This window comes from Corvus hawaiiensis, chromosome 2 (genome assembly GCF_020740725.1).
Source record: "Corvus hawaiiensis isolate bCorHaw1 chromosome 2, bCorHaw1.pri.cur, whole genome shotgun sequence".
Taxonomy (NCBI): domain Eukaryota; kingdom Metazoa; phylum Chordata; class Aves; order Passeriformes; family Corvidae; genus Corvus; species Corvus hawaiiensis.
Genome location: NC_063214.1, coordinates 120,413,429 through 120,439,714, shown reverse-complemented (window position 1 = coordinate 120,439,714; position 26,286 = coordinate 120,413,429). Strand labels below are relative to the sequence as shown.

Sequence of the window (26,286 nt, the reverse complement as noted above, 5' to 3'; positions counted from 1 at the left end):
CTCAGGCTTATTTCAACTTGTTTTTGACTGACAGCGAGGGAAGGGAGACTCTCTGAGGGGTTTGGTTTGTGTTGGTTTTTTTTCTGTTTTTTTTTTTTAAATGCACACATGCTTTATTGAAAAGCCACCCAACCTTCTATAAAAAAGACTGTTTGACTTGTCATGACGATAACATCTAGTAAGGAATCTGAACATTGCTCTTTTACAGGTAAGAGGTATTTGTCAAAAATCCATACATGCTTAGCAGGGCTTTGGGAGCTGTGTGGAACTGGAAGCTAAGGAGTAGGTGCTTTTCCTATTTTTTTCTGTATTTTGGTAGTTTAAGGATTTAGAAACTGTGTGTAAAAGAAAAAAATGTTTATAAAATTGTGCCTTTTCCTGGGTTTTGACATAGAGGCATTTTAGCAGTGAAGCAAAAGCTGTCACTGTTTGGTCTTTCCACTGATGTGAAGCACTGAATGTGGGGTTTGTAATGCATGGGGCTGAGATTTTTATATGTTGGGGAAGGGGACAGATGCTGAACCTGTCTTTGTCACTGTTTGCCTGCCAGGGATTTTTTCCTATAGAAATCCAGAGTGCTGTTTGGAGTGTTGGAATCATACCTTTCAGCCAGCGCTTGCTCTTTTTTTCAATGCAGAAATCAGTTTTCACTGGCATAGTGGGAAAACTTGCCTGGAACTTTATCCTGTCCCTGTTACCTTTGTGTATAAGAGAATGGCAGTTTTCTGTGGTAGGTGTAAAAGAATGTAAACATGTCTGAGTTGGAGAACTTTAGGCATTTTCTTCCAACTTTTGCCTGTGTCTTCACATAACTTGTTTACGACAGGTCTGGCTTTTCCTCATAATCACAATCTAAGCCTGTGGTGCAAATTCCCCTCTGCTTTTCCACTGCCTCCCTTTTTATTTTCACACCGGGATCATGCTGCAGTGAGAGTTACAGATGCAATCTCTTTTCTCCATGAGGTGCTGGTTTTGAAGAGGAACAAAGCTGGCTTTCCTTTGAGAACCAGGAGTATCCACAGCACTTTTTAACTAACCTTCTTCCCTCTCACATTGTATTTGGAGGCATTTCCAGGCCCTTTCTGATCACAGTGCTTGTGTATTTATCTACCAAGTCTGTGCTTTCTTGTGATTTTTTTTTAAGTTGAGGGGGAAAGAAGATTTGCTGCTAAAGAAATGTCTTCTTTATTTCCCAGTTATAAAATGTCACTGTGCTCTCTGCACTCCCTAATAACCAGCTAAACAGGAGGGAGGAAGCAAGCCTGGAGTGTAACACGGTGCTGGTTGTACAGTACAAACTGGCATCACTTTTATAAAGCACAGTTGTAGACCAGACCAAAAACTTCCCCAGGAATTTCATCCCAGTAAATGAGGCATGGCCTAGAGACAAAAACAGCAGCAGATGACTTGGGCTTCAGTCTTCCAACGTACATACAATAATTCAGTCTGTTACTTTTTATAGAATTTCAAATGAAAACAAATAGTTCTTTTTTACCCTGGCTCCTCATGCAATGAAGCAAACAAGCCGTTAGCCCACAGCCCTGATTGCAGCTGAATTTTTTATTGATTTATCCAGATTTCATTTAATCAGTCTGGAATATTGCTCCTGCCTCCTGTCCTGTTTCCCTCTCCTCAGACACACAGTCCACAGAGACGGTCTGTGTTCTTTGGGAACAGGTGGAGGCCAAAGCTGGGAAGGACCAAGAAAAACAGAAATGTTACTGTTTTACATGCTGAGCCTCAGAGCATTTTGAAATAAATTTTGATTCACTTTTCTTCAAGGAAAAACAAAGCAGGTTTTGGGGTGATGCCTTTTTGGTTTGTTTGCTTGATGGAGGGAAAATACCTTAGAGGCAACTTATACATGTATGAAAATTATAAAAATGATTGATTATTGTATGAAACAGTTAAAATCAACCTTGTCAATTTACTAGGAAGGAATTTATTAAATGCTAAATATCTGAAAGCTGAGCTGTCCTTAACCCCTTGGGATGAGAGAAGTCATGAGTTACTTAAGTGAGTTATTACAGGCTTGAGCATCATTTCAGCCTTCAGAGTGTCTGGATGTGTTTGTTAATATGGCAAAGGGCTTGGTGTTAATATGGCAAAGAGTTTGGTGTTAATATGGCAAAGGGCTTGGAGTTAATGTGGTAAAGAGTTTGGTGTTAATATGGCAAAGGGCTTGGTGTTAATATGGCAAAGAGTTTGGTGTTAATATGGCAAAGGGCTTGGAGTTAATGTGGTAAAGAGTTTGGTGTTAATATGGCAAAGGGCTTGGTGTTAATATGGCAAAGAGTTTGGTGTTAATATGGCAAAGGGCTTGGAGTTAATGTGGTAAAGAGTTTGGTGTTAATATGGCAAAGGGCTTGACGTTAATATGGTAAAGGGCTTGGTGTTAAAATGGCAAAGGGTTTGGCGTTAATATGGTAAAGAGTTTGGTGTTAAAATGGCAAAGGGCTTGGCGTTAATATGGTAAAGAGTTTGGTGTTAAAATGGCAAAGGGCTTGGCGTTAATATCGTAAAGAGTTTGGTGTTAAAATGGCAAAGGGCTTGGCGTTAATATCGTAAAGAGTTTGGTGTTAAAATGGCAAAGGGCTTGGCGTTAATATGGTAAAGAGTTTGGTGTTAAAATGGCAAAGGGCTTGGAGTTAATATGGCAAAGAATTTGGCAAAAATCATGTGCATGTTCCTGGAGTAAACAGGGAAAAACAGCTCCAAGGACTGGCTGTGCATGAATTGAAACTCCTGCTCACTCTCTGCCTGGCTGTGCTGAGTGGGGTGAAATGCACGTGGAGAGCAGCCAAAAGCAGTGGATCCATCACTAACCAGAGCATCTCTGCCTCCTCCTAAGAGTAGGAAATTGTCCTGTATGACCAGTGTAGGAGATTGTCTTTGTATGGCCAGCACAGCCTGAGCTTCACAGCAAGGCGGAGGTCGTGGTCAGGCAGAAAGGGAACAAGCAGTAACAGGAGTGCCTTCAGGTATTGTCATCCTTCACTGGAAAATTATTGCTTGGACATGAAGAGGGGAGGCACATTTTTGGGATAACAGCTCTGCAGTTATTTACACCCAGTGGGAAGAAAGGTGTTTGGCAAATTTCATTTTCCAGCAGAGCCTTTTGCAAACCTTCTGCTGCCTCTGGTGAAAGTGAGGTGCTGGGACAAGGCTGGCCCCATTTAAATCCACATTTGGCTCCTTTCTGGTTTGTTTGTCTCTTGGAGATCCTCAGCTGGATTTGTCTATGCTTAGAGAGCCACTTTCTCTTTGCAACCCAAAAGTCATAAAGTAAAATAAATTTTGACAATAGTACAACCTGATCAGATTAATTTAATCTCCATTGTTTTAACAGAGGCGTTTCACTGTTGGTTCAATCTGGTTTCACATCATGTACTTTTCCTTATCTAAAATTAGCACTTTTGCATTGAGGATATATTATAAAAATGGTTATCTGTTTAATATATTACTATAATCTGTAGGGAAGGAATATATATGTAACAGTGCACCTACTTAGATGGCTTAAAATGTGTATTCTTAGCATACACTGACAAAGAGAAAAGGGTAAAATATATCATGATCAAAATTTCCCCTTTTCCTCACTAGAATTACACAGCCTAACAAAAACATATAATAATATAGATACAAAAAAAAGAAAATACCCAGAATAAATAGGATAAAATAGATGTTTACAATATTTTGACCAGTAAATAATTTTTCCTGGTTAAATGATTGTAATTTCATTTTTAATTTTCCAAGGAAAATGGCAACCAGACAAACGTTTTTGTGATTTTCTGACCTTGTCTATGAAATTTCCCCAAAGTTTCCCCTTGTTTTCTGCTCAGCAGTGATCCACTCCAAGCTGCCCACCCTTCCTTCTGGAAACTTCCATGCCAGCCTTTCCTGAACCCCTCCAGCCTCTCATCCAAGGCTTCATTTTCAGAGTAAGACCAAAGGTGTATCAGCATCTGGGAGGAGGTGTTGGAGTTGCAATTCTGATTCATTTTCTCATGCAAATGGCAAAACTTTCTCACATAAATAGGATAAAAAAAGAAAACCTTTCAAGCCTACATTTTATTTTAGCCCCATATTGAGTTTGGTTGACTGGCACAATTGGTGGCACATGGCAGTTAATCTCTGGACTGTTCCCATCTTAGTGTTTTTAGATTAAAACTCCCTTTTCCCTAAGATTAGGCAGAAAATTAATTGTTATAAGGGACTCCGTTGGAGTGCATGGTCCTAGAAGTATTTTCCTGCTCTGTTCTGTGTTTGCAGTCTAAAAAAATCTTGAAAAATTACCCAAAGAAACTCCAAACCATCAAAAAAACCTCAACCAACCAATCAACCAAAAAGCTCTGGAACTTAAATTAAAATTTGATAAAATTTAACTATATTTTTGAACAAAAATATATAAAATTTAGCATTGACTTACTTTCTTGTCAGAATAAAATGTCCAAATTTGTGACTTGATCATGACCCAAAATAATATTTATTGGTAATAAATCTCCCTGCCCTTTGTAAGGTCTCAGACTGAAAATATAAAACTTATTTTAAGAAAATTTCTTTGGTTTTTTGAGCAGAAATCCAAAAAAAGACACATTTCAGTGGGGCAACCCCAGTGATTTATCCTCCTACTGCACCTTGGTGTGGGGCTCTGCCTTTGCAGATGTATTCTTGGTTGATAAACAGTGAAATTGCATGTGGGGACACCTTGCCTTTAAATGTTCCAGTGCTTGTTTAGAGCTTATAAATAATGATTATAGCATCAAGGAAAAGCTTTTGTCTGTGATTGCTTTACAGTCCCAAGAAATACAAAGAAATACAAGAAGTTTGTTAACCACCAAGATGTCATATAAAGACTGAAAATATCTCATAAATAAATAATAACCTTTCTGTTCTCACAAGATACTTTGATTTAAGCATTTTTCTACATAAACTGAAATATTCAGAGTGAAATATACAAAAAAAGCTGGGAGAATGACCAGATCCTCATTCCCCAGCCTCAGAATGAAACAGTGGTCAAGAATTTGCTGAGTTCTTAAAACTCCAGGTGCTATTAACAGAAATTGCTCCTGATCTTCAGCTTTGCTCAGCTTAAGGCAGTACACACCACCAAATAATTCTGGTTTAGCTTTTTGCTCTTTATCAACTGATCACTGGCTCCCATCTTGCCGAATAGATGGCAGGTGATCCGTGGTGAAAAGCAGAGGAGGATTTGCACCACTCCATGAAAAGGGGAACCTTTGAAACAAGCAGCAGTGACGGAGGTGTAGGATGCAGGTTGTTCATATTTTGGAATTGCACAGATAAAAACATTGGGGGTGCTGGTGCCAACGGCTGGACACGAGCCCAAGGGTGCCCAGGTGGCCAAGGAGGCCACTGGCCCCTGGGCTGGATCAGGAATTGTGTGTCCAGCAGGAGCAGGGCAGGGATTGTCCCTCTGTGCTGGGCACTGAGAGGCCCCTCGAGGGCTGTGCCCAGTTCTGGCTCCTGCAGGAGAGCCCTGGAGGGGCTGGAGCGTGTCCAGGGCAGGGAAGGGAGCTGGGAAGGGGCTGGAGCCCCAGGAGCGGCTGAGGGAGCTGGGAAAGGGGCTCAGGCTGGAGCAAAGGAGGCTCAGGGGGGACCTTGTGGCTCTGCACAAGTCCCTGACAGGAGGGGGCAGCCGGGGGGGTCGGGCTCTGCTGCCGTGTCCCAAGAATGAGAGGGAAAGGCCTTAAACTGCTCCAAGGGAGGCTCAAGTTGGAGACCGGAAAAGAAAATTTCCCTGCCAGAGTGGTGAGGCCTTGGGATGAGCTGCCCAGGGAGTGCTGGAGTCACTGTCTCTGGGAGTGCTCAGGAGGAGTCTGGATGTGGCCCTTGGGGACAGGCTTTGGGGTGCTGCTGGTGCTGCTGGGGTGGGGCTGGATGAGCTTGAAGATCTCTTCCCACCCCTGATGATTCTGTGATTCTGTGATCATGGATGAGGGAGCCTCTTAAACCTTCAAGCTTGATGAATCCATATTTTGGTGAGGGATGTGGTGGCAGTTTCCATGTTGACATGGTGCCATGGTTTGACACTGGCCCAGCGCCAGGCACCCATGAGAGCCGCTCGCTCACCCTCCCCTGTCACAGCTGGGCAGAGGAGGGAAAAGGAAAAAAAATTAACAAACACTTCATGAGCGAGATAAAGACCAGGAGAAACACATCAAGGGCAAAACAGGCTCAACTTAAGCTGCAAAATGAATTTATTACTAACAGAATCAGAGGAGGATAACGAGGAATAAAAGAAGCCCTTAGAACATCTTCCACCCCCCAACCCCTCCCTCCTTCCCACTGACAGTGCAGGGGAAAGGCCGTGGGGCTTTGCTCAGTTTGTCACCCAAGGTTTTGTTCCGCTGCTCAGGGAGAGGAGCCCTTCCCCTGCTGCACCCTGGGGTCCCCCCCACGGGAGACAGCTCTTTGTGAACTTCTGCAGCGTGGCTCCACCCTCACGAGCAGCAGTCCTGCCAAAACTGCTGCGGCGTGGGTCACTCCTCCACAGGGTGCAGTTCCGCAAGGCCAGGCTGCTCCAGCCTGGGAGCAGGGCCCCTCTCTGCACCGGGTCTCCCACTGGAGCACAGCCTCCTGCAGGCATCCACCTGCTCCGGCGTGGGCACCACCCCAGGGGCTGTGGATGAATCTCTAAATCCCCCATGGATCCCCACAGGCTGCAGGGGCAAAGCTGCTTCCACATGGCCTTCACCACGGCCTGCAGAGGAATCTCAGCTCCAGCAGCTGGAGCACCTTCTCCACTGACCCTGGTGTGTCCGTGTTGTTTCCCTCACATGTTCTCACCTTCCCCTCTTCTCTGGCCAGGGGAAAAACTGTGCGTGCCCACTTTGTTTTGATTTCCTTCTTAAATCTCTCATCACAGAGGCCTTACCAACCTCTCTCATTGGCCCAGCTTTGGCCAGAAGCGTGTCCATCTTCAGAGCCATCAGGAATTGGCTCTGCTGGACATGGTAGAAGCTTCTGGCAGCTTCTCACAGCAGCCACCTCTGTGGCCCCCACACTACCCAAAACCAGGCCATACCAAACCAATACACATGGACAACCAAGCTGTCCCGTGGCAGGGAATGTCATAGGCCAGAGCCTTTAAAACAGAGCAGTCATATCCTACACCTTATTTTAGATTCCTGGATAGGTTGTTTTTATATAAGAAACATGTTCATAAACTTCAGTGCCTAATCTGCATTTTTTACAACAACTAAACTGTGTGTGATGGAAAGGGCACATCATGGTGTGTAACCTTACCTGGGATCCCACACAGCACAGCATTTCCCATGGGATTTCACCCGAAAGGCTTCAGCAGTACAAGTCACCCTGACCTGTATTTATTTGGATAATCTGACTTAAAATGCACACCTGTGCCAGGTAATTAACACGTATAATTCTCATCTTTCCAGGACAAGAGGGGTACCTTCACATACACTGGAACAGTTGATTTTCACGGAATAAACAAACTTGGCAGCTTTCAAAAGCTCCGGCCTTGCTATAGAGGTGCAAGGAAAAGACAATTTCAGCTTTCTAAAAGTTCAGGATCTGGTCTCAGGTCATCAGGCACTGCAGGGAGATGGGCACATCCATCCCTCAAAGTATCCCAGGTTTCCATCCTGGAAAAATGCATGCTTCCAAGAAAACCAATCACTCGTTATCTGTGCTGATGCTGAACATAGCCTACAGTCAGAACAAATTATTTCTCACAGCACAGCAGGTCCTCAACACACTTTGCAGTCAGGTGAACAAAAAGGAAAACGTTGAACATGCTCTAAATTATTTCAGATCTAACAGTGAGTGACACACAGGAGGAACTTTGTAGGTGAACACAACGATGGGGAGAAGTTTGTTGTGATGTATCTCAAAACAGGTGGATTTTCAGGACATGGGGAAGAGGGGAATTTCATTTATGTCACATGGGAAGCTATTGTGGAATTGGAGAAGAGAAATCTAAACTAGGAACAGAGCAAAAAACCCCCAGGGATTGATTTGATGACAAAGAGGAATGAGATGTCAACAAAGAGCAGAAGAAAGCAGAGCTATGGGGACCAGGGCAGCAGCTGTGGAAAGGTTAGACTGTGACCTTTAGGGGTATAAAGAAATGAAAGAAGTGTTTGAATTAAGGAAGGAAAAATTAAAATGGTCAAAAGAGCAGAAAAGAAATAAGATTTTTATCCCAGAAGTTTTGAGTGGGACAGATGAGAACGACTGTGAGCAGGAGGAGCACTGGGAGATGTTAATTAATAAACTGAAACTCTGGACTGAAAGAAAAGTTGGATTTTGGAGATGCTGTGGCACCAAGCTGCCTGCACCAGAAGTCTGAGCCGTGCAGCAAGTGGAACAGGGGAAGAACTTTTCAGGAAGAGTTTTTCCTTTGGGAAAGGCTGGATTTGACAGGGTGTCACCAGGACAGCGCATGGAGGAGTTTTCTGCTTTGCCTCTAAGCTGCCACCTGGCTGGTGGAGTGACAGTCCCTGGACTTTCAGCAGTGCCATTATCTTAACCCCATCTGAAATCTGCTGCAATTTGAGATATTCACAGCCCTGCTCAGCTGCTTTTTGTCACTACTTATCTTCAGGACTTACCTGCAAAATATGACTTCTCTTCAAACAGCTCTAAAATAGAATATAAACAGCACTAAAATAACACATAAAGGTTTACCAGTTACACATTTCCCATCAAGTGTGTTTTCCAATGAAAATGGAGGGTTTATTAAATATTACAGGAAAAGTACAGAGGGTTAGAGATCAAAAAAGGTTGATTTTTCCACTGGAAGAATGATCTCTTGTGGGAGATGCAGCTGATTTCCTCATTCCCCAGTTATTCTTTGTGCCTAGACTGAATTTCCATTGATGCATCAAGCCTTATTACAAGGCGACAGAAAATAATTGGGGAACAGTGGTATTTTTTGTTCTCATAAATCAGGCAGCTTGGAAAACATCAAAGTGCCTCCTGAAGTCCACGGCATCTGTAAAAAACTCACAAAAAAACAAGGTAGAGGAGCTGCTGAGCGTTGTAGGGTTTTAAAAATAAGTTTGCGGTGTCCTGAGCGCAGTCGGAAAAAATTCTCGGCAGAGCAGGAACAATGTTCTATTCAGCCTGATTACCCCAGTGATCAAAGCTGGACCTTCCCAACTGTAAAAGATTGCAGGAGCTTTGGAGATGACATGGGATCATAAAGGAGCAGCCATAAAGATAAGGGATGTGTAAATAAACCAGCAAAACAGGCTCCTTTGAGTGTAAGGAAACGCAGGGGCTTTGAAAAGCAGCGTGAGATTTTTGTCTTGTTTGGGCACACTATCACTGCTTTTATGGAGGTTCCTAAGGAACTGTGAGAAAAAGAAAAATGAGGAGGGAACTGTAGTTGTGTTGCCAGATCCCAACAACCAGGACAGGCTGTGTCCCTCCAAGTGTCACTTGTCACCAAACCAACCCACGTGGTCCTTACAGTTGGCTGAGACTTTTCAACCAGGTTTAGATGGAAAAAAAACCCCCAAACTATTTTGAAAAGTAAAAAAAATTGTATTTTTTCTTTGTGGAAGCGAGATGTCACAATCTGTCACTCCAAGGAGTGTTTTGTTCCTCACCTGACTTAAATAAGACACACACACACATATCTGTGCAAACCTCAAAAAAAAAGGTTTAGTTTTTGGTTTGAACAAACAGCCAGAACAACCTTTTTTTCTTTTGATTTGGGTTTTTTTTTTATTTTATTTTGCCAGAAAAGTTGAAACTATTTTTGCTTTTGTTTTTTTTTTTAATTTTGTTTTGCTATTTCTGGTTTGGCGAGAAAATCCAAAAACACTGATGTGCACCAGTACTTTCATGCTATTTCCTCCCTTTCCGAAGCCACAGTCTCTGCAGCAGACTGAGGGGTCTGTGTCATGGAAATTGGCAGGGATCAAACAATTTGGGAAGGCAACGAGGAAAACAAAGATTCTTTTCCCTCCGATTCCTTGGGAGTTTATCTGGAAGACACACAGAGCTGGGCTGTGTAACTTCCCAGTCAAGAAACTCAGGAAACAGCTTCTTCTTAAAAATATATCCATTTTTATTCCAATTTTTGCAGATCTGTGAGTGACAATAAGCTCCTGCACAATGTTAGCATGTTGCTGATGGAAAGGATAAATAATTAACCTGGCCTATTTTAATTTCCATCACCTAAGAGTGAAGGGGTACAAAGCAGCCCACGTCTTTAAAGCCATGGGCTAATTTCAGCTTGGCTTGGCAGGTGAACAGAGGCTTCAGAAATTATGTTCCAACAAGCTCCATGAAACCAGGGAGCTCTGGAAGCCAGAGAGGCTTTATTAATGCCTTCCTTGAGAAGAGGAAATCAAGGGGGACCAGCCTTAACCAGGCATCAGAGAATCCCCACGGAGGCCAGAGAAATGGAAAAGGCTTTGAACAGAGCTTGTGTGTTGTTGCAGCCCTTGGCCCACCACCTTTCCCCAGGTTCAAATCCAGGTTGGATGGGGTTTGGAGCAACCTAGGATAGTGGAAGGTGTCCCTGCCTATGGTAGGGGTGGAATGGGATGGGGTTTAAGGTCCCTTCCAACCCAAACCATTCTGGGATTCCATGAATTTGCTGGTAGCCCTGTTAAAGGGAGCAGAGAATGACACAGCTGAAGCCATTTCCACCTGAAACCCCCCAAAGTTTCTCACCATTAATCTTTGATTTTCTGTCATCCCCCTACAAAAATACCAGAGCACTCAGGAGCATTAAGTACTTCATATGAACAGAATGGAATTTTACCAACAACCAGCTATTTTTGCTTCACACTTACTAATTTTTAAATCTCCTCAGCACTCCACAATTCCAGCTCGAAGTCTCAAGAAAGCACTGGGGCTCAGAACCCCATAAACCTCAGGAACAGAGCATTCCCATGGACAACATTGAGGTTCTTTCCTTTTTCTGCTCTGAAATCACAGGTATAACTAAATTCTTCCTTCTCCCCTACATGCTTCTCCCCCTAAAATGCGCAGGAGTGGAAAAAAGGGCATTTTTCCATTCATTGCAAGGAGAGTAGGGAAGTTTGGCACACGAGTGAGCTATGTACTGGAATTTGGGTGGGTCTAGGAAAAAGCACAGACTTCAGTGGAAAACATATATGGGTGTGTGTGTATGTGTGAGCAAAAGCCTTTTAAACCTTAAATTAACCACATCCATGGATTGGTCAGGAACAAGAAAAAGGAAAAAAAAAAAAAAAGAGAAAGCTGCCCTGAAACAAAACTCTTGGGCAGTGCTGAGGATAAGCAACCCTACTCCAACAGGGAAGTGTCCCTGATATCTTTAATTCTTGCCTGACTACCTCAGAGAGGCAGGTGAAGGCCCTGGTTTGTACATCAGTCCAGAATTTTAGAGGTTTAGAGGACCCCCAGGACCATTTCTGTCCTCTCTGGGAGCTGGTGAGGGGCAGCAGCAGGATTGGGACAGGGATGGGGACAGGAATGGGGACAGCGTGTGTGAGCCCCAGGGTGACCCCAGCACACCTTTGGGAGGTGTTTTAGCAAAGGACTTTGCTCTCAGACCACAGCCCCAGGGGGTGGTTCCTGGCCCTTGTGGATGTGTCCAAGACTGGACATTTGAGGAGATTATTTTGTTTCAAGATGTAGAGACTTTATTAAGGGCAATAATGGCCCAAAGGGGGACGTGTGTAAAAGATGATGCATCCCCACCTGACTTTAGATACAGCAAAATCTCCCACATCAATATTCTAGATTTGCAACTGCTTGTGCTTTATAGACCTGGGAAGCACAGAATCACAGAATCTTCTCAGTTGGAAGGGTCCCACAAGGACCATCAAGCCCAACTTTTAAGGGAAAGACCCATACAGGGATTGAATCCCCAGCCTTGGTGTTTTTAGCACCAGGCTCCAACCAGCTGAGCTCACACACCATGGAATGATATTTTAAATAGTAGAAATAAACCTCTGACTTCTATGTAAGTGCACATAAATGCTTGCCTGTGAAATATCACATCCTGAATTTATTGGACACTCTTGAATTTTCTTTCCAGCATTTAAAAATTTTGAAGTTTTGTTTTGGTGAAGTAGCTTCCAAACATTTGTTTGAGAGGAAGCAAAGCTTGCTCTCCATTTATCAGACCTGGAAAATCAAGGGAAATGGGTGCTTCATGCAATTTGAAATCTTTGTAGTGCAGAGAAAACAGGGTAGGAATGAACATTTTTGAAGCTGCTGTGCCCCTCAAAGAGAATATTCTCCACGCTTACTCTAATTCACAGTAAAGAAATTAATAATCAAAAAATAAGTCAGTTATATTTGCCCCTGCTGTGCCAGTAGCATCATCTGTGCTTTGCCTAAGAGAGAAAGGCATCCAATTTAAAAATAATTTAGGTTTGGGTGAGAGAAGTGGGTACTTTGTCTCACAGGCTGCATTTTGCCAGCATGAGAGAAGAGTCTCTTTTTGAAAACATTTTCCACAGTGTGAACTTGTTCACACAGGCAGGGCAATTCTTCATAACCAAATAACTTCCTGAGAAAATCATCTTGCAACAAGACAAAACCATCCATCCTTCTTTCTTGGAAATGTGCTTTGTAGGATTGAAACCATCACCACTCCTAATTCACTGGTGTGTCCTGGCCGTGCAGAGGTGACAAGAATTTGCATTATTTAGCAGGTTACTCTGTATTTATCATTGCTCTGCCTACATGAAGCAGCACAAATCAGCCACAACAAACAGGTAAAAGAGATCCAGGAACTCTTTTATAGGAAAAACTTTACTCCAGTAACAGCATCCACCTTCCTGCTGGGTCAAGGTGTGCTGTTTCCCCAGTTGGATTTTATTTTGTCCACATTAGAAATAGATGAATAAAAGGCTAACAATACACAGACCTTTAAATAATTTTTTTTTTTGTCCCTTACCAGCTTCCTGGCCTTTTGCACCCCTACCATTACTTTCAATAATATCGAGGTTTTTAGAAATTTAAAAGGCACACGAATTTTAATACTTTTTTGGTGGAAAACTCTTTTCAGAGCCTGGTATTTCAGTGTTGAGATTTAGTGGCTGCACAGAGGTGGAAAATTATGGGCAGGTTTATTTCTGCAGAGTATATGTACATAGTATTTGTGGGGTACTCATGGGGTATTAAAGCAACTCTTAATGAGCTCATGGCATGGGCTAAAGGAGAGCCGTGATTTACTGGAAATGTGATTTATGGGGAGAAAGCAGAGCAAAAACTCTGCCCCAGCAGCAGCCTGACACCCTGCAGGGAGCCTCACCCCCAACCACACCTCCACCCAGCTCTGAGAGAGCCCTGGTGTGCAGTGACTAATTAAAAACAAACCCCAACTTGACTGGGACACGGTGCAATGAACTGGCACCACAAATTGTAATTAAAAAGAGCTGCTGAGCCCCTGGATATGTTCCTTCCTTGTAGGGTTGGGACACCGGTAGGAGATGATGCTTGTGAGGTGCTGGAGCCTGGTGTCTGATGTTGGGTTTGGGGCGTCAGGGGATCTGTCATGAAAAAAATAAAGAGGGGCACAAAAACCTGTAAATTGTCTGCTCTAACTGGTCTGAAATGCCCCATTGCTACCTGATGTCTTTCCTGTCCCAGCTGAGAGTCAGGGAGAAGCAGCAGCCCTGAAGAAGGCAGCCTTGCAGCTGTTTTATCCAAATTTTTGAACGACCAGCAAAGCGCTAACTTTTCTCCCTGCCATGACTTGGCACGCTCCTCTTCATTTCCAACCACCTGCTGACAACTGAAATTAAAAATCCAAGGAAATGTCTGGGTTTGGGTTTGTTTGCTTGTTTGTTTTTAAACAAAACCAGATTTTTATTAGGCCAAGAAATGAATTTGGAGGAAAAAAGCAAACAAACAAGAAAAGAAAGCAGAACAGTTTTCTGTTCCACTAACCCCTCTTCAGCTCTGAAACAGATGCAGGAGATTTCAAACCAGCTGCAGACTGGCAAATCAGTTGCTCTGAGTTTGACTTTATTATAATTATTACTACTATTCAAAGTGATGAAGTGATTCAAAGTGATGGGTGAGTACTGAGAAGGTTAAAAACAAGGTGCTGTCCTTTATCTGCTGTGAAAGAAGGTAAAGCAAGGACACAGCCAACCTGTGGTGAGCAGGGAATGACAGTCCCAGAAAGCTTATCATGGAACCATGGAAAGGTTTGGGTTGGAAGGGACCTTAAAACCATCTCATTCCAACCCCCTGCCGTGGCCAGGGACACCTTCCCCTATCCCAGGCTGCTCCAAGCCCCAATGTCCAGCCTGGCCTTGGGCACTGCCAGGGATCCAGGGGCAGCCACAGCTGCCCAGGGGCCTCCCCACCCTCCCAGGGAGCAATTCCTTCCCAGTATCTAAAGCTTCCCTCCTTTAGCTTAAAGCCATTCCCCCTTGTCCTGTCACACCCTGTCCTTGTGAAAGGCCCCTCTCCAGCCCCCTTCAGGCACTGGAAGGCTCCTATTGGGTTTCTCTCGCAGCAGTCCAGTCCAGTCCCTTTGTTCTCGTGCTGACCTGGGAGGAGATTCCCTTCCCTGTGAACTTTTTCCAACTTAACCTGATCAGTAAATGGCTTCAGACTCATTATTTTCTATCTTGTTGCCTAAAGCTGCCACCCTGTGACTCAAATACTGGAAGGAAACACAGACACCCCTCATTTGGGTACAGAAACATGAAACTCTTGGCACATGAGCTCATGCAGGAGGATTATTGCCAGGTGATTTATACCCAGCAGCATCCAAAGAGGCTGAAATCAAGGGAAAACATGCCTTTGGGGCAAACAACTCACCCACCTTGAGCCTCAGCCCTGAAATCAGACAAAAAAGGTAGCACCAACCTCTCTGGGTGCCTTTTCCCTGGGAGCCATGCTCTGGAGAGGTGGCCTGTCCCCACTCTGGGATGGGGAAGGCAGCAGGAGCTGTGTGAAAACACTCTCCCAGCAGCCAGAGCAGCTGGCTGGTCAAGGGCCCGTTCCCAAAAAAGGAATTAAGTACTTAGGAAGGACTTAGGTAGGCCTGAGTTGAGTAAGTGAAAAACTATTTTGCAGAAAATCCCTGCCCAGCTTCTGTTTGGTGCTGGAATGTGTACAGGTGTCTTCATCCCCGACCCTCACCCTGCTGGGTGCCCAGGAGCTCTGCGTTCAGGCATGCCACAAAACACCACATGGATTAATTTATCTCATGTCTAAGCGGGAAGAGCCAAAAAATGAGGCATTCCTTGGCTTGTCTTCAATCTTCTCCCAGTATTCTCCCCTGCCCTGCTCCTCCACCCCCCTCCTGCACTGCAAAGCTCCCCAAACTGTGTGGCTGCTGCCACTTGTGTTCCCAAATCTGATCCTTGGAGGTGAAGGTGAGACTCCTCCCTGAGTCTGAGGCTTTGTTCCCACATTGCTGACTGATAAGGAGCTGAGAGGATGGGGAGGGGAGACCTTGCACTAATTGAAGCTTTGCAAAGTTTGAAATCACTGAAAACAGAGTTGTTGCTGCCTATGGCAGGGGGTTGGAATGAGATGACCTTTAAGGTCTCTTGCAACCCAAACCTTTCTGTGGTTCCATGATTCTCTGATGTGATGGAGAGGTCAGGAATGGGTGATGTGAGCCTACAGGGAGATTTTTGCTGAACATAAAGCATTCTGCAGTGAGCTACACACTTTCCTGGTGGTGGGGTAAGCACTCTTGGTTTGGATCTTTTGATTCACAGAGAGTGGGAAGGGGAGAGGAACGGGGTACAGAGCAAAATGAGAGAAAGCAGGATAATGAGTGACACCCTTGTGGTAAGGAGAAATACCTCAGGGAGAAAGAAGGACAAGATTTGGCTGTTGGAAGTCCCCATGTGCATTCTGGAAGGGGAGAGTGGAGAAACAGTGGCAGTGACTGCAGAACAGGACAACAGTTGGCATTAAGCTCTCTGAAAGTTTAGCCCTGGCTTTGTATTGGCTGCTAAGCTCGACTGGGGTAGGACATCACTCCTGTTTAGTCCCAGCTTAGCTCCTTCTCTGTGCTGAGCGGTTTAATGTTTCCACAGCAGCCCAAGATGTAACTGAAAGTGGAAGCGCAGGGTATGAGCTCCATAAGCAAAATGCAGAAATAAATGTCCCTTTCAGCCTTGCAGAACAGCTCTGGCACCCAACTTCCCAGAAACAGAGAGGGCAGGATCCCGGGAGTCTGTTCAGACTTGTCTGCATAGAAAGAGCCAGGGATGGTTTGCACAGCAAGAATGAGGAAAGGGTTTGTGGGTGGGAAGAGCATCACGGCATGGGCAGGTTTTAAATGCTTAACTGTGCTCTCCCAGTGTTTGAAAAGATTTTGGAGCAACAGTGTGCCAGCAAGGGAGGCATTCTAAAGTATGTTACGCTGCCATGCTGAAGAAAAGCCATTTGTAAAAAATAAAAGAAGCGGGACAGGTTTCTAGGGAACCTTTCTTTCTTTCCCAGCTGTGCATAAACCATAATGCTGAGCACAAAAAGGAGAGTTTCGTGAAGTGAGGAGTTTGTTTGCTTCTTCCTGGAAGAACACTTTGGTGTACTTGAAGGATGTGCACGGCCAAGTCCCCTGCTCATCCCCAGAGCCCAGGCCAGAGGCTGGAGGGCAGGATTTTGGAAGGGTGGGTGCTCACTTCCAGTGTGTTAGCTGCTCACACCCTTGCAGGATATGCTTTTTCTCCTCTTGGAGGCCTTGGGAATCACTGGGAGCTTGTCCACTAATTTTAACAAGCTTTGAGTCATCTTTTGCCTCCTCTCTGCCTTCTTGGTTGTTTTTCTATTTCTTTGCATCAGTGTAGCTCCGAAGGAGGCTCCTCTGTGTAAATCCATAGTTACTGCAAAGCCTTACACCCTGCCCTGGGAAACAACAACATTCCTGGGCAAATCTCCCTCAGAGACAACACACCTGAGACTTGCCCACCTTTAATTCATCTTCCATGCCCAGCAGTCAGCAGCCTAGGAGAGACAGATGGATTTGGGTTTTCAGTTCCTTACCACTGCTCTGTGAATGGTTGTTGCCCTGGCCTTGCTGTGAGTGATGTAAAACCCATCTCTGGCTTGACCACTGCCCCCCTTAGCCCTCCCTGTCCTGCCCTGGGACGTGCCCCTGCTTTCACCTGCTCCTGGTGCCCAAACTGGAGAGAGTGACCATTCCCAGGGCTGCCCTGTGCTGATGGGTGGCTCCAAGGTGGCAGATGAAGGCACAGCTTTGGGAGCTGATTTTGACTTGGGGTGTATTTACGGTTCTCTTGTCTCAGTCTTTCTGTGATAAAACCCCAAAATGTGTAAGTTTAGCTTTTCAAGCCTGCCTGTCACCACTCCCTGGTGGCTCCTAGCACTAAAGGGCTCTTTTTGCCACCCAGGGTAGCAGTGTCCAGCTGTGTGGCTATGCCAGAGGCAAAGCACCCTTTTGCAGCTTCTCCTTCCCTCCCTCCCTCCTCTTCTGCTCCTTTTGAATTCCATAACTCAGCCCCCGAGGAGGATTTTGCTGGTTGACAGTTGTACAGCATAACCTGGTGCACAGCCCAGAGGGAGGAGGATGTTCATGCTACGCAGAGCACTGAGAATTCAGGAGGCACTTTTGTAACCTACTGAACCACATCAGACCTAGGAAAGATCTGAAGATTATGCAGCCCTCCTCAGTGTTTTCTTTCCTCACCCCTGCCTTTTCATTTTCCCGATGCCAAGCCTGCTAATGGTTTTTTGCCGCTTGAAAAAACAGCTCAAGCTCTGCCCCCGTATCGGAGTGGCAGCGAAGCATGTGTGAGGATTTGCTCCAGTGGCAAAGCCATATCTGATTGGGAAAAAAAGAAAACAGCTGAGGCCCTTCGAACAAGTCATGCTCCTGTACGCTTTTAATCACTTGTGTCTGCCAAGAGAGATCTTGCACAAGCAAAGCTGGCTCCATGCAAGAGGAACATTTTTGCGTGTATGCAAGCTGGCTTCGGCTCGCTGATAATGTGCTCCCTGGAAGCAGTGGTAATGTGCTGGTTAGACCCCTGGCTGCTGGAATTACCTTAATGTCAAGGTATTCATGCTTGGTGGTTTGGTATGTAGCTCTACGTTTTATTGGCTTTGTCTGCACTGAACTTCCATATGCTCTGAGGGGGAGTCTCCTTTGGTTGCTCCAAAGGGCTGGTGAGGAAAAGAGGTATTTCAGAGGACATTAGAATGCTAGACAAGCCTGAGACAATTTCATTTTCTTCCCTCTTGAAGTATGTTTCCTTCACTCTCCTTCAGCTCAATTTTATTTGCAGTGCCACTTTGATTTACAGCAATAAAAAGTAATTTTTCAGTGTAAAATCAGTTAGGGAACAGACAGAAGAAGTTCTTTTAATTTAAAAATGTGTATTACTCTTATTACTTAAGCTTGTTTGCTCATAGTAACTTACTGTGGTAGATGTGCTTTGTGATTTAGAGTGAGCATAAAGCAAACAAACCAAAGAATTTTGGCTGAGGTGCTGGGTTGTCAGGGCAGAGAGTGTAAGGTGCCTCTATAAGATGGGAAATAGCAATGCAGGTGTTATGATGTATTTTTTACACATACAGACATCCATGAATCATTTATTTTGGGATATTATAGTGGTCACTTCACTCAGGAAGCACTGGGGAAGTCGGGGCAGGAGAGAATCCTCCTCTGAAGCCCTTATTTCTTTTTTCTACTGATGGTTTCGTCAGAGTTTCTTCCCCCAAGTGATTGCTGCTGGCTGCTGCCAGTGATAAGGGAGGGGAGCAGAGGCAGCATGACAGATCCTCTCTTCCTGTGGCAGTGTGGCAGAGGAGGGAAGTATTTCTGCAGGGAAAGGAAACCAAGAGGAATTTCTCTGGGGAGGAAGAGAGCACTAGAGGAATTCAGGATCACACAGGAAAGAGTGATGTGAGAGAGAAAAAAAAAAGTAGGAAGCAAATCAACACAAAAAATACCCTGACACCAAAAAAAGCACCAGAAATTGGCTGGGATCCATTTCAGGAAGTGGCTGTAAAGCTGAGTAACTTTGTCACAAATCAGGAGAGAACACAGAAGATGATGGGGGAGCTCTGAAAAAAGCCTCTTTCACCTATGGCAGACTCCAAAGTTTCCTGCTCTGCCACATGTGGGGATCAAGCTTACACATGGGGACAGGGGAGATGGACAGTGAGAAACAGCCTTGGCTGTGAGCTGGACCAGTCTGGAGTGTGCCAGCCTTGTCCTGGGCTGCACCACAGCTTCACTTCTCGGCTTAAAATGTGAAATGGCAAATTTTGCAGCTGTGCCTCTCTCTGTTGGGGCAGCCCAGGGAAGACATTGTGCTTTGAAACTTCCTTCCTGCCTCCCATCTCTTGGGGGAAGCTCTTCTGCTGTGGCATTTTGGTGTCATATCTGTGGTGCCGTCCTTTAGCAGGTCTGGAAATGTGAGAGGCTGCTGTGTCAGGATTCTTTTCATTTGGGGCTCTTGGACAGGGAACAACCTATTCCAGGGCAGGCCAGAGACAGGGGCAGGAGCTCTTACCAGGCTCTTGTGAGGGTTGAACCTTTTCCTTCCCTGGGATGGTGGGCAGGCCCTGGCACAGGGTGCCCAGAGCAGCTGGGGCTGCCCCTGGATCCCTGGCAGTGTCCAAGGCCAGGCTGGACACTGGGGCTTCGAGCAGCCTGGGACAGTGGAAGGTGTCCCTGCCATGGCAGGGGTGGCGCTGGATGGACTTTGAGGTCCCTTCCAACCCAAACCATTCCATGATTCTATGACTGTTGTTATTCCCACTGCATCCCACACACACATACCGACCCCTGGTGCAGGATCCAGTGTCTCCTGGGGATGGTGAGTGTGGAGAGCTGAGTGTCCACGTGCCTTGGGCCATCCCTGACCTTGGACAGGTAACTCTGACCTTCAGACACCCCGGGAGCCCTGTCCCTGCCCCTCCAGCCCAACCCCACCAGCTGGATCTCCAAGGAGGGAAGGTGGAGCCTTGGCTGTCCCCATCCCTGTGACCTCCAGGGGAGGAGGAGCTGTCAGCCCTGGGAATTGCTCCCAGGAGCAGGCATCCAGGTAGGCTGAGCAAGGGGGTGGGATGGGGATGTGCCTCCAACACCGGAGCAGAGATCCCAGCTATCTCCTGGCACAGCAACTGGTGTCAGGGAAACTTGTTCCGGTGCTGTGGAAGCACTGGCTAAGGGGAAGTGTGCTTGAGAGGGAGAAGTGTACTGATCTCAGGACAGACTTTTGGGCATGTTTTATATCCATGTCCTATCCAGGGAGAGGCTTGGTGTGTTCCCTAAGGAACATGCACTTGCCTGAAAGGTTTCCCATTAGAGGCTGCACATATTTACCTCCCCCTGACAGCAATGCTGGGGTTTGAGTTGGCCTGAAGAGCAGTTGCATGTACAGTCCTTCCCAGCCCTACCCCTCCCAGCCCCCACATTTCCTCCCGTTGTTCTTTTTCAGATCACTTGAAGGTTTTTTCCTGTTTATTATCCGGACATGCTGCGCTCTGTGTGTTGATTTGACTGTCACATAAGGAATCTCCTACTGCGATCATGGATGCACTCCTTTTTTCATAAATATATATATATCTGTGGCAATGGTTCTTAGCTATGGAAGAGAAATGCTGGTGATTAAACTAAAACTGGAACCAGCTACAGTTGTTAATGGGGGATAAGTTTAATCACCCTTTCCCAGAAAATCTGCAACAGTGTGATGAGTACAGTCACAAACAAAAATTCTCCTTAATTGACATAACAGGAAAGGTACTTCAGTGAGCAATTATGCTGATGTCCTGGGCTGGCACATGTGTGTGCCACAAATATATCTTGTACTTCCTGCAAAATTCTTTTAAGTAGCTATAAGGAAGACTTTTTTTTTTTTTTTTTCTTCTCATTTATTTTTTTCCAGCGGTTGGCGAAAACTAATCACTGACTTGGAGGCTCTTTTTGAGGAAAACAATGGGACAAAACAATGCCTTTTTGTGAGACCTGCCAAAGCACAAAGGATGCATGGGATGTTTTTTTTCTTTGTTGCTTTTGTCAGCAGGAAGTTTTGTTGTTGGGAACGACTATAACATGCACTGTCCTTGCTCTACGTAATCGCTGTCTGGTCCTGCGAGCCGGGTCCCGTCCGTGCCTTGTCCAGCTGGCACACGGGCAGGGCTCTGCCTCACCCCGGGGGCTCTGCCCAGCCCTGGGCGCCCGCACTCTCCCTCTCCATCCGGACTGATGCCCAGTAAACAAACCCAGGAGTCGGGTGCTCTAATGATTGCTGGGGTCGCGCAGGTCAGGGCCCACGTTTAGAATGCTGACTTTGTGAATTACTTCCTTTAAAAATTTTTTTTTTGTTTTTTTTTCCTTCAGACGGCTTAAAATGTGGGAGTGCTGTCCAGTGCAAACAGCTTCAGAGTGTTGCATCCAGGTGTAAATATTCCAAACCTTGCCTTTGATGTGCTCAGGTCTGCTTTGTTTCCCTCTAGGTTAGTTGTAGGTCTGTAACAAAGAGCCAGATCCGACTGAGTAAATCACTTGTGGAAGTTAATTGTTCCCAGTGAAAGCTGGTCTGGCTCATTCTGCCTCCGTCGCAGGAAGGGACAGAGGTGGTGAGCTGGATCTGCGTTCTGAACCCAGGCGACTTTAATTCTGATCAGATGTCTCTCTTCAGGGCATTAAAGAAAACCTGCTCACTAATCAAAAAGAGCCTCTTCTCTAGAGAAACGTAAGGAAAAAAAAAAATATTTAATGCCTTTTACAGAAATAAAGTATTGATATAAAATTTCAGCTTTGACAAATTTCTTTTGCAGGCTATCATAAAAGAGACCTACTTCTCCATACTTGGCAGGCACCAGAATCAAAGAATGATTTTTTTTTTTTTTCCTGGAAACAAAAAAAGAATATCAAATTATTTGTAATGTCAGATACTGTACAGTGGTAACTTTATATTCCAGCTGTTTTTATTCACTGCTGCTGTGTTTAGATTATGTTTGTGCTTCTCTCCATCAACATTTTCAAATGCTTCTCAGAGTCAGCTCTGGTCTCATTAAGTAACAGCCTTCTTTTCTTCTCTCCTCAGGACTGAAGCAGTGAGGATGGAACCCACGAAGATCAACATGTCCCGCGTGCCCCTGGTCAACGGTGGCATCGACACCGCCATGCTCAAGGCACACAAACCCCGCGTGATGTCCAAGAGCGGCCACAGCAATGTGAGGATTGACAAAGTCGATGGCATTTACCTGCTCTACCTGCAGGATCTGTGGACTACAGTCATAGACATGAAGTGGAGGTACAAACTCACCCTGTTTGCTGCTACTTTTGTCATGACCTGGTTCCTCTTTGGGGTGATCTACTACGCCATCGCTTTCCTTCACGGGGACTTGGAAATGAACAAGTTCTCCCCAAAGCGGGAGCCGTGCGTGAAGAACGTGGACTCCCTGACTGGGGCATTCCTCTTCTCCCTGGAGTCCCAGACAACCATTGGCTATGGATTTCGTTTCATCACAGAAGAGTGTCCCCACGCCATCTTCTTGCTTGTGGCCCAGCTGGTCATCACCACCCTGATTGAGATCTTCATCACAGGTACCTTCCTGGCCAAGATTGCGAGGCCGAAGAAAAGGGCAGAGACAATTAAATTCAGCCACTGCGCCGTCATCACCAAACACAACGGGGAGCTTTGCCTGGTGATCAGAGTGGCAAACATGAGGAAGAGCCTCCTGATACAGTGTCAGCTCTCTGGGAAGCTTCTTCAGACCTACGAAACCAAAGAAGGGGAGAGGATTCTGCTGAACCAAGCCAGTGTCAAATTCAATGTTGACTCCTCTTCAGAGAGTCCATTTCTCATTTTGCCTTTAACCTTCTACCACATTTTGGATGAAAGCAGCCCTCTGAGAGACCTCACACCTCAAAACCTCAAGGAGAAGGACTTTGAGCTTGTGGTGCTCCTGAACGCCACGGTGGAGTCCACCAGTGCTGTCTGCCAGAGCAGGACTTCCTACATCCCTGAGGAGATCCACTGGGGCTACGAGTTCGTGCCTGTGGTTTCCCTCTCTCCAAACGGAAAGTACGTGGCGGATTTCAGCCAGTTTGAGAAGATCAGGAGAAGCACAGATTCTACTTTTTACAGTGTGGACTCTGAAAAGCAAAAGCTGGAGGAGAAATACAGGCAGGAGGACCAAAGAGAGAGGGAACTGAGAACAATGTTGTTACAGCAAAGTAATGTTTGATTGGATGGACAAATTATTCTGAATAATCCTTTTTCTGCAAACTGAAAAAACCCACACTTTCTGTGCTGTATGTCTGCTGTGAAACCAGAAGTAAAGTCCTTTTCAGGATTATTTCCTTTTCAGTCCTATTTCAGCAAATAGCTTTGGTGTACAGTAAATCTACCCCTTTGGCCGAGTTGTTAATCAAGTATCTTGTAATTAGGCAGCATTTCTTTGTTCCTGATCATGACTTAGCAAAATTGGGTTTGTATTAAACCTCTGCCTTATGCCACCACTGAAAGCAGACACGCCACTTTCCGTTTGGAAAGTGAAACTGGACGCACTGTACTGATTCCCTCAAATATTTATTTGACATGGTTTTACTGTGAACATGCAGGGACAGCACACAGCACTGCTAGAAGGAAACGTCCTCCTTTGAAATATGCGTATTTAAAATCTATATTCTCGTACCAGGGATCGCCTGCCTGGGGATTCCTGGCACTGAAAGTAAGTTGATTGGAGAGACAGATGGTTGGATGTGGGAAGAACTTCAGGGAGGGGTTAAACTCCTTCTTAAATCTCGAAGGAGTGGGACAGAGCAGTGCTGGGTGGTGAGGAAGAGAACTCGCTCTCTGTCTCTGCTGCTCAGAGCTTGTTTTGTGATTGTTTTATGATCACTCACTTTTTTTAACCTTGCAAGTGCCTGATTTGTATCTGATAGCAAAAAGGGGAGATGAGGGCAAGACACACAGGATCACAACAGTAATCAGCTAAGGTTCTAGCTGGCTTTGAGACACCTGTTTTTTATCCAATGTAAATAGTTTGTAACAGCAGCATAACAATACAATTCTACAGATTGCTTGCTTTGCTCCGGACCGTATTTAATTTTGGTTAAAAAGAAAGCTGTGTAATGTCTGTAGACAATATTTACTTTTTCTGGCAGCCATAAAGGACAAGCATTCCTTTCATCCATTTCAATTTTGGTCTACTAAAACCATTCCATTAATAAAGGAATTTAATTCGAGCAGTTCCCGATCTCTTTGTACCACGAGGAGAGGGTGCAGTACCCCAGATGTTGAAAGAGCTGAGTGCTTGGAGCATTTGCCTCTGGCACAAGCCCTGGGAATTCTGCAGGTCACTGCAGTGGCCAGATGACAGGGAGCAAACCAGGTAGCAGCGGTGTCCACGTAGCATCTCTGTTATAGAGGCTTTTTTAATGGGAATTTGAAATTATTTCTGACTCATATCACTTTGGCAGCTCTCTTGAGTTCTAGAGATTCTGCTCCTCTAAAGCTTTGGCAAGGAAAACCTGTTTTAAATGGGTCTGGCCTGAGAGCCACCAAGGCTGGCACTGATGAGAGGATGGGGGGGGGTTGGAACCAGATGATCTTTAAGGTCCTTTTCAACCCCAAGCATTCTGTGATTCTGTGACTTTTGGCATCATTGCACTTATTTGTTTTACCAGCACTGTGCTGAGCTTCCCGGCACTGTGTGGCCTGGTGGAATGCAGTGCTGCACTCTGCCATACAATATTCTATAAAGTTAATAAATCCAGCTTGCAGCCCAAGAGAGCTGAGCACAGAGGTGGCACCAGGAATGGATGTCAGGAAGAAAGGAGCACACACTGCAGGGGCCTGTGGGGTGTCTGTGAGTGGGGCAGGGTGGTGGTGGTGAGGAGGGGCATGAGAGGCTTAAAACTGCTGATTTATGTAAATTTTTAGCTCTCCTGTGGGGGAAATCAGACACAGAATCATGGAATCATGGAATGGTTTGGATTGGAAGTGATCACCTTGTCCCCTGCCATGGACAGGGACACCTTCCTCTATCCCAGGTTGCTCCAAGCCCCATCCAACCTGGCCTTGGATACTTCCAGGGATCCAGGGGCAGCCACAGCTGCTCTGGGCAGCCTGGGCAACATGCAAGTACTTATTTGAAAAGACAAACTTTACTTAATCCTCAGAGTTTCTCTACCCATTCCAGAGTGAACAAGTTCTCTCAAACCACTGTAGGCAGGGTCTGCCTGGAATTTGTGGAAAGAATTTCCAGGTGGTTTTATGCTGTGTGGTAACACAGGTTTTCATTTGCAATCCCATGTAGAGGATGTAAATGTTTCAATTATGGATTGTTTATTTCAAATTTTACATCACTTTTCCTGATCCCTTGTTTCATCACACACATAAATTGCGTGTGCTCCAAGAATTTTACAGTCACTTCATAGATCTGAGGTTTGTGTCCTACAACTCAAAGATGCTTTGGGGTGCTGAGGTGAAAGTTCACAGCTGTCTTAACTCTTCATCTGCCAAGCCCTAATATCTGTGTTTTGATAATCAAACAAGCACTCCTATTATTTTTTTTATCCAGATAAGGACTCAGAACATTCCTAAAATAATTGTCATGGCTGTGTATTGACTACAAAACAGCTTCACCAACAGCAAGAGACCTGGCTCTTCTCTAGAAACATCTGATGATCACCTGATCCCTTTGTACACCAATCCCAAAGTTCAGTTACTGTGTTCTCTAGGCCATTCCAGTCATTAGATTGTCCTGGAAGAAAAAAACATCTTAAATCTTCTTAAAGCATCTTAAAGCAAAAGCTTTGAAAAGAAAGAAAAAAAAAAATCACAGAAATGTTTTTCTCTGACCTTTTGGTCCTACAAGGATAAGAGAAAAGAGAGAAGAGAAGAGAAGAGAAGAGAAGAGAAGAGAAGAGAAGAGAAGAGAAGAGAAGAGAAGAGAAGAGAAGAGAAGAGAAGAGAAGAGAAGAGAAGAGAAGAGTTGTTTCTCTACAAAAAGAAAGAATAAAATTGTTTCTTTACAACTCCCTGACAGGAGGGTGCAGTGAGGGGGGGCTGGGCTCTTCTGATGTGTCCCAAGCAAAAGGATGAGAGGAAATGGCCTTAAACTGCTCCAGCAAATTGGATATTGAGAAAAATATCAGAAAAAGAGTGGTCAGACATTGGGATAATTTTCCCAGGGAGGTGGTGGAGTCACTGTCTCTGGAAATGTTCAGGAGGGGTCTGGATGTGGCTGCTGGGGACAGGGTTTGGGGTGATGCTGGTGCTGCGGGGTGATGCTGGGACTGGATGATTTAAAGGTCTCTTGCAATGTTGATAATTCTGTGAAAACACTGGATATCTTTTGCAAAACCAAGACAAATCTTCATTA

General features: G+C 45.2%; 1 protein-coding gene across 8 annotated transcripts; it reads left to right on the top strand.

Annotated features, from left to right (window-relative positions):
• Window positions 1–25,845, top strand: KCNJ15 (potassium inwardly rectifying channel subfamily J member 15). Of its 8 annotated transcripts, none has more exons than XR_007200841.1 (3): window positions 17,559–18,013; window positions 21,996–23,628; window positions 25,483–25,845. XR_007200841.1 is itself a non-coding variant. In XM_048291040.1 (3 exons), the coding sequence occupies exon 3, from the start codon at window positions 22,012–22,014 to the stop codon at window positions 23,140–23,142; it is 1,131 nt and encodes a 376-aa protein (XP_048146997.1). In that variant the 5' UTR covers window positions 21,026–21,208; window positions 21,588–21,641; window positions 21,996–22,011; the 3' UTR covers window positions 23,143–24,145. The 8 variants fall into 8 exon arrangements, 7 of the variants coding, with proteins under 7 accessions (XP_048147026.1, XP_048147034.1, XP_048146976.1 ...); XM_048291040.1 differs by lacking the exons at window positions 17,559–18,013; window positions 25,483–25,845 and adding exons at window positions 21,026–21,208; window positions 21,588–21,641 and having other exon boundaries at window positions 21,996–24,145; XM_048291049.1 differs by lacking the exons at window positions 17,559–18,013; window positions 25,483–25,845 and adding exons at window positions 21,242–21,402; window positions 21,588–21,641 and having other exon boundaries at window positions 21,996–24,145.
• The last annotated feature ends 441 nt before the right edge of the window (window positions 25,846–26,286 follow it).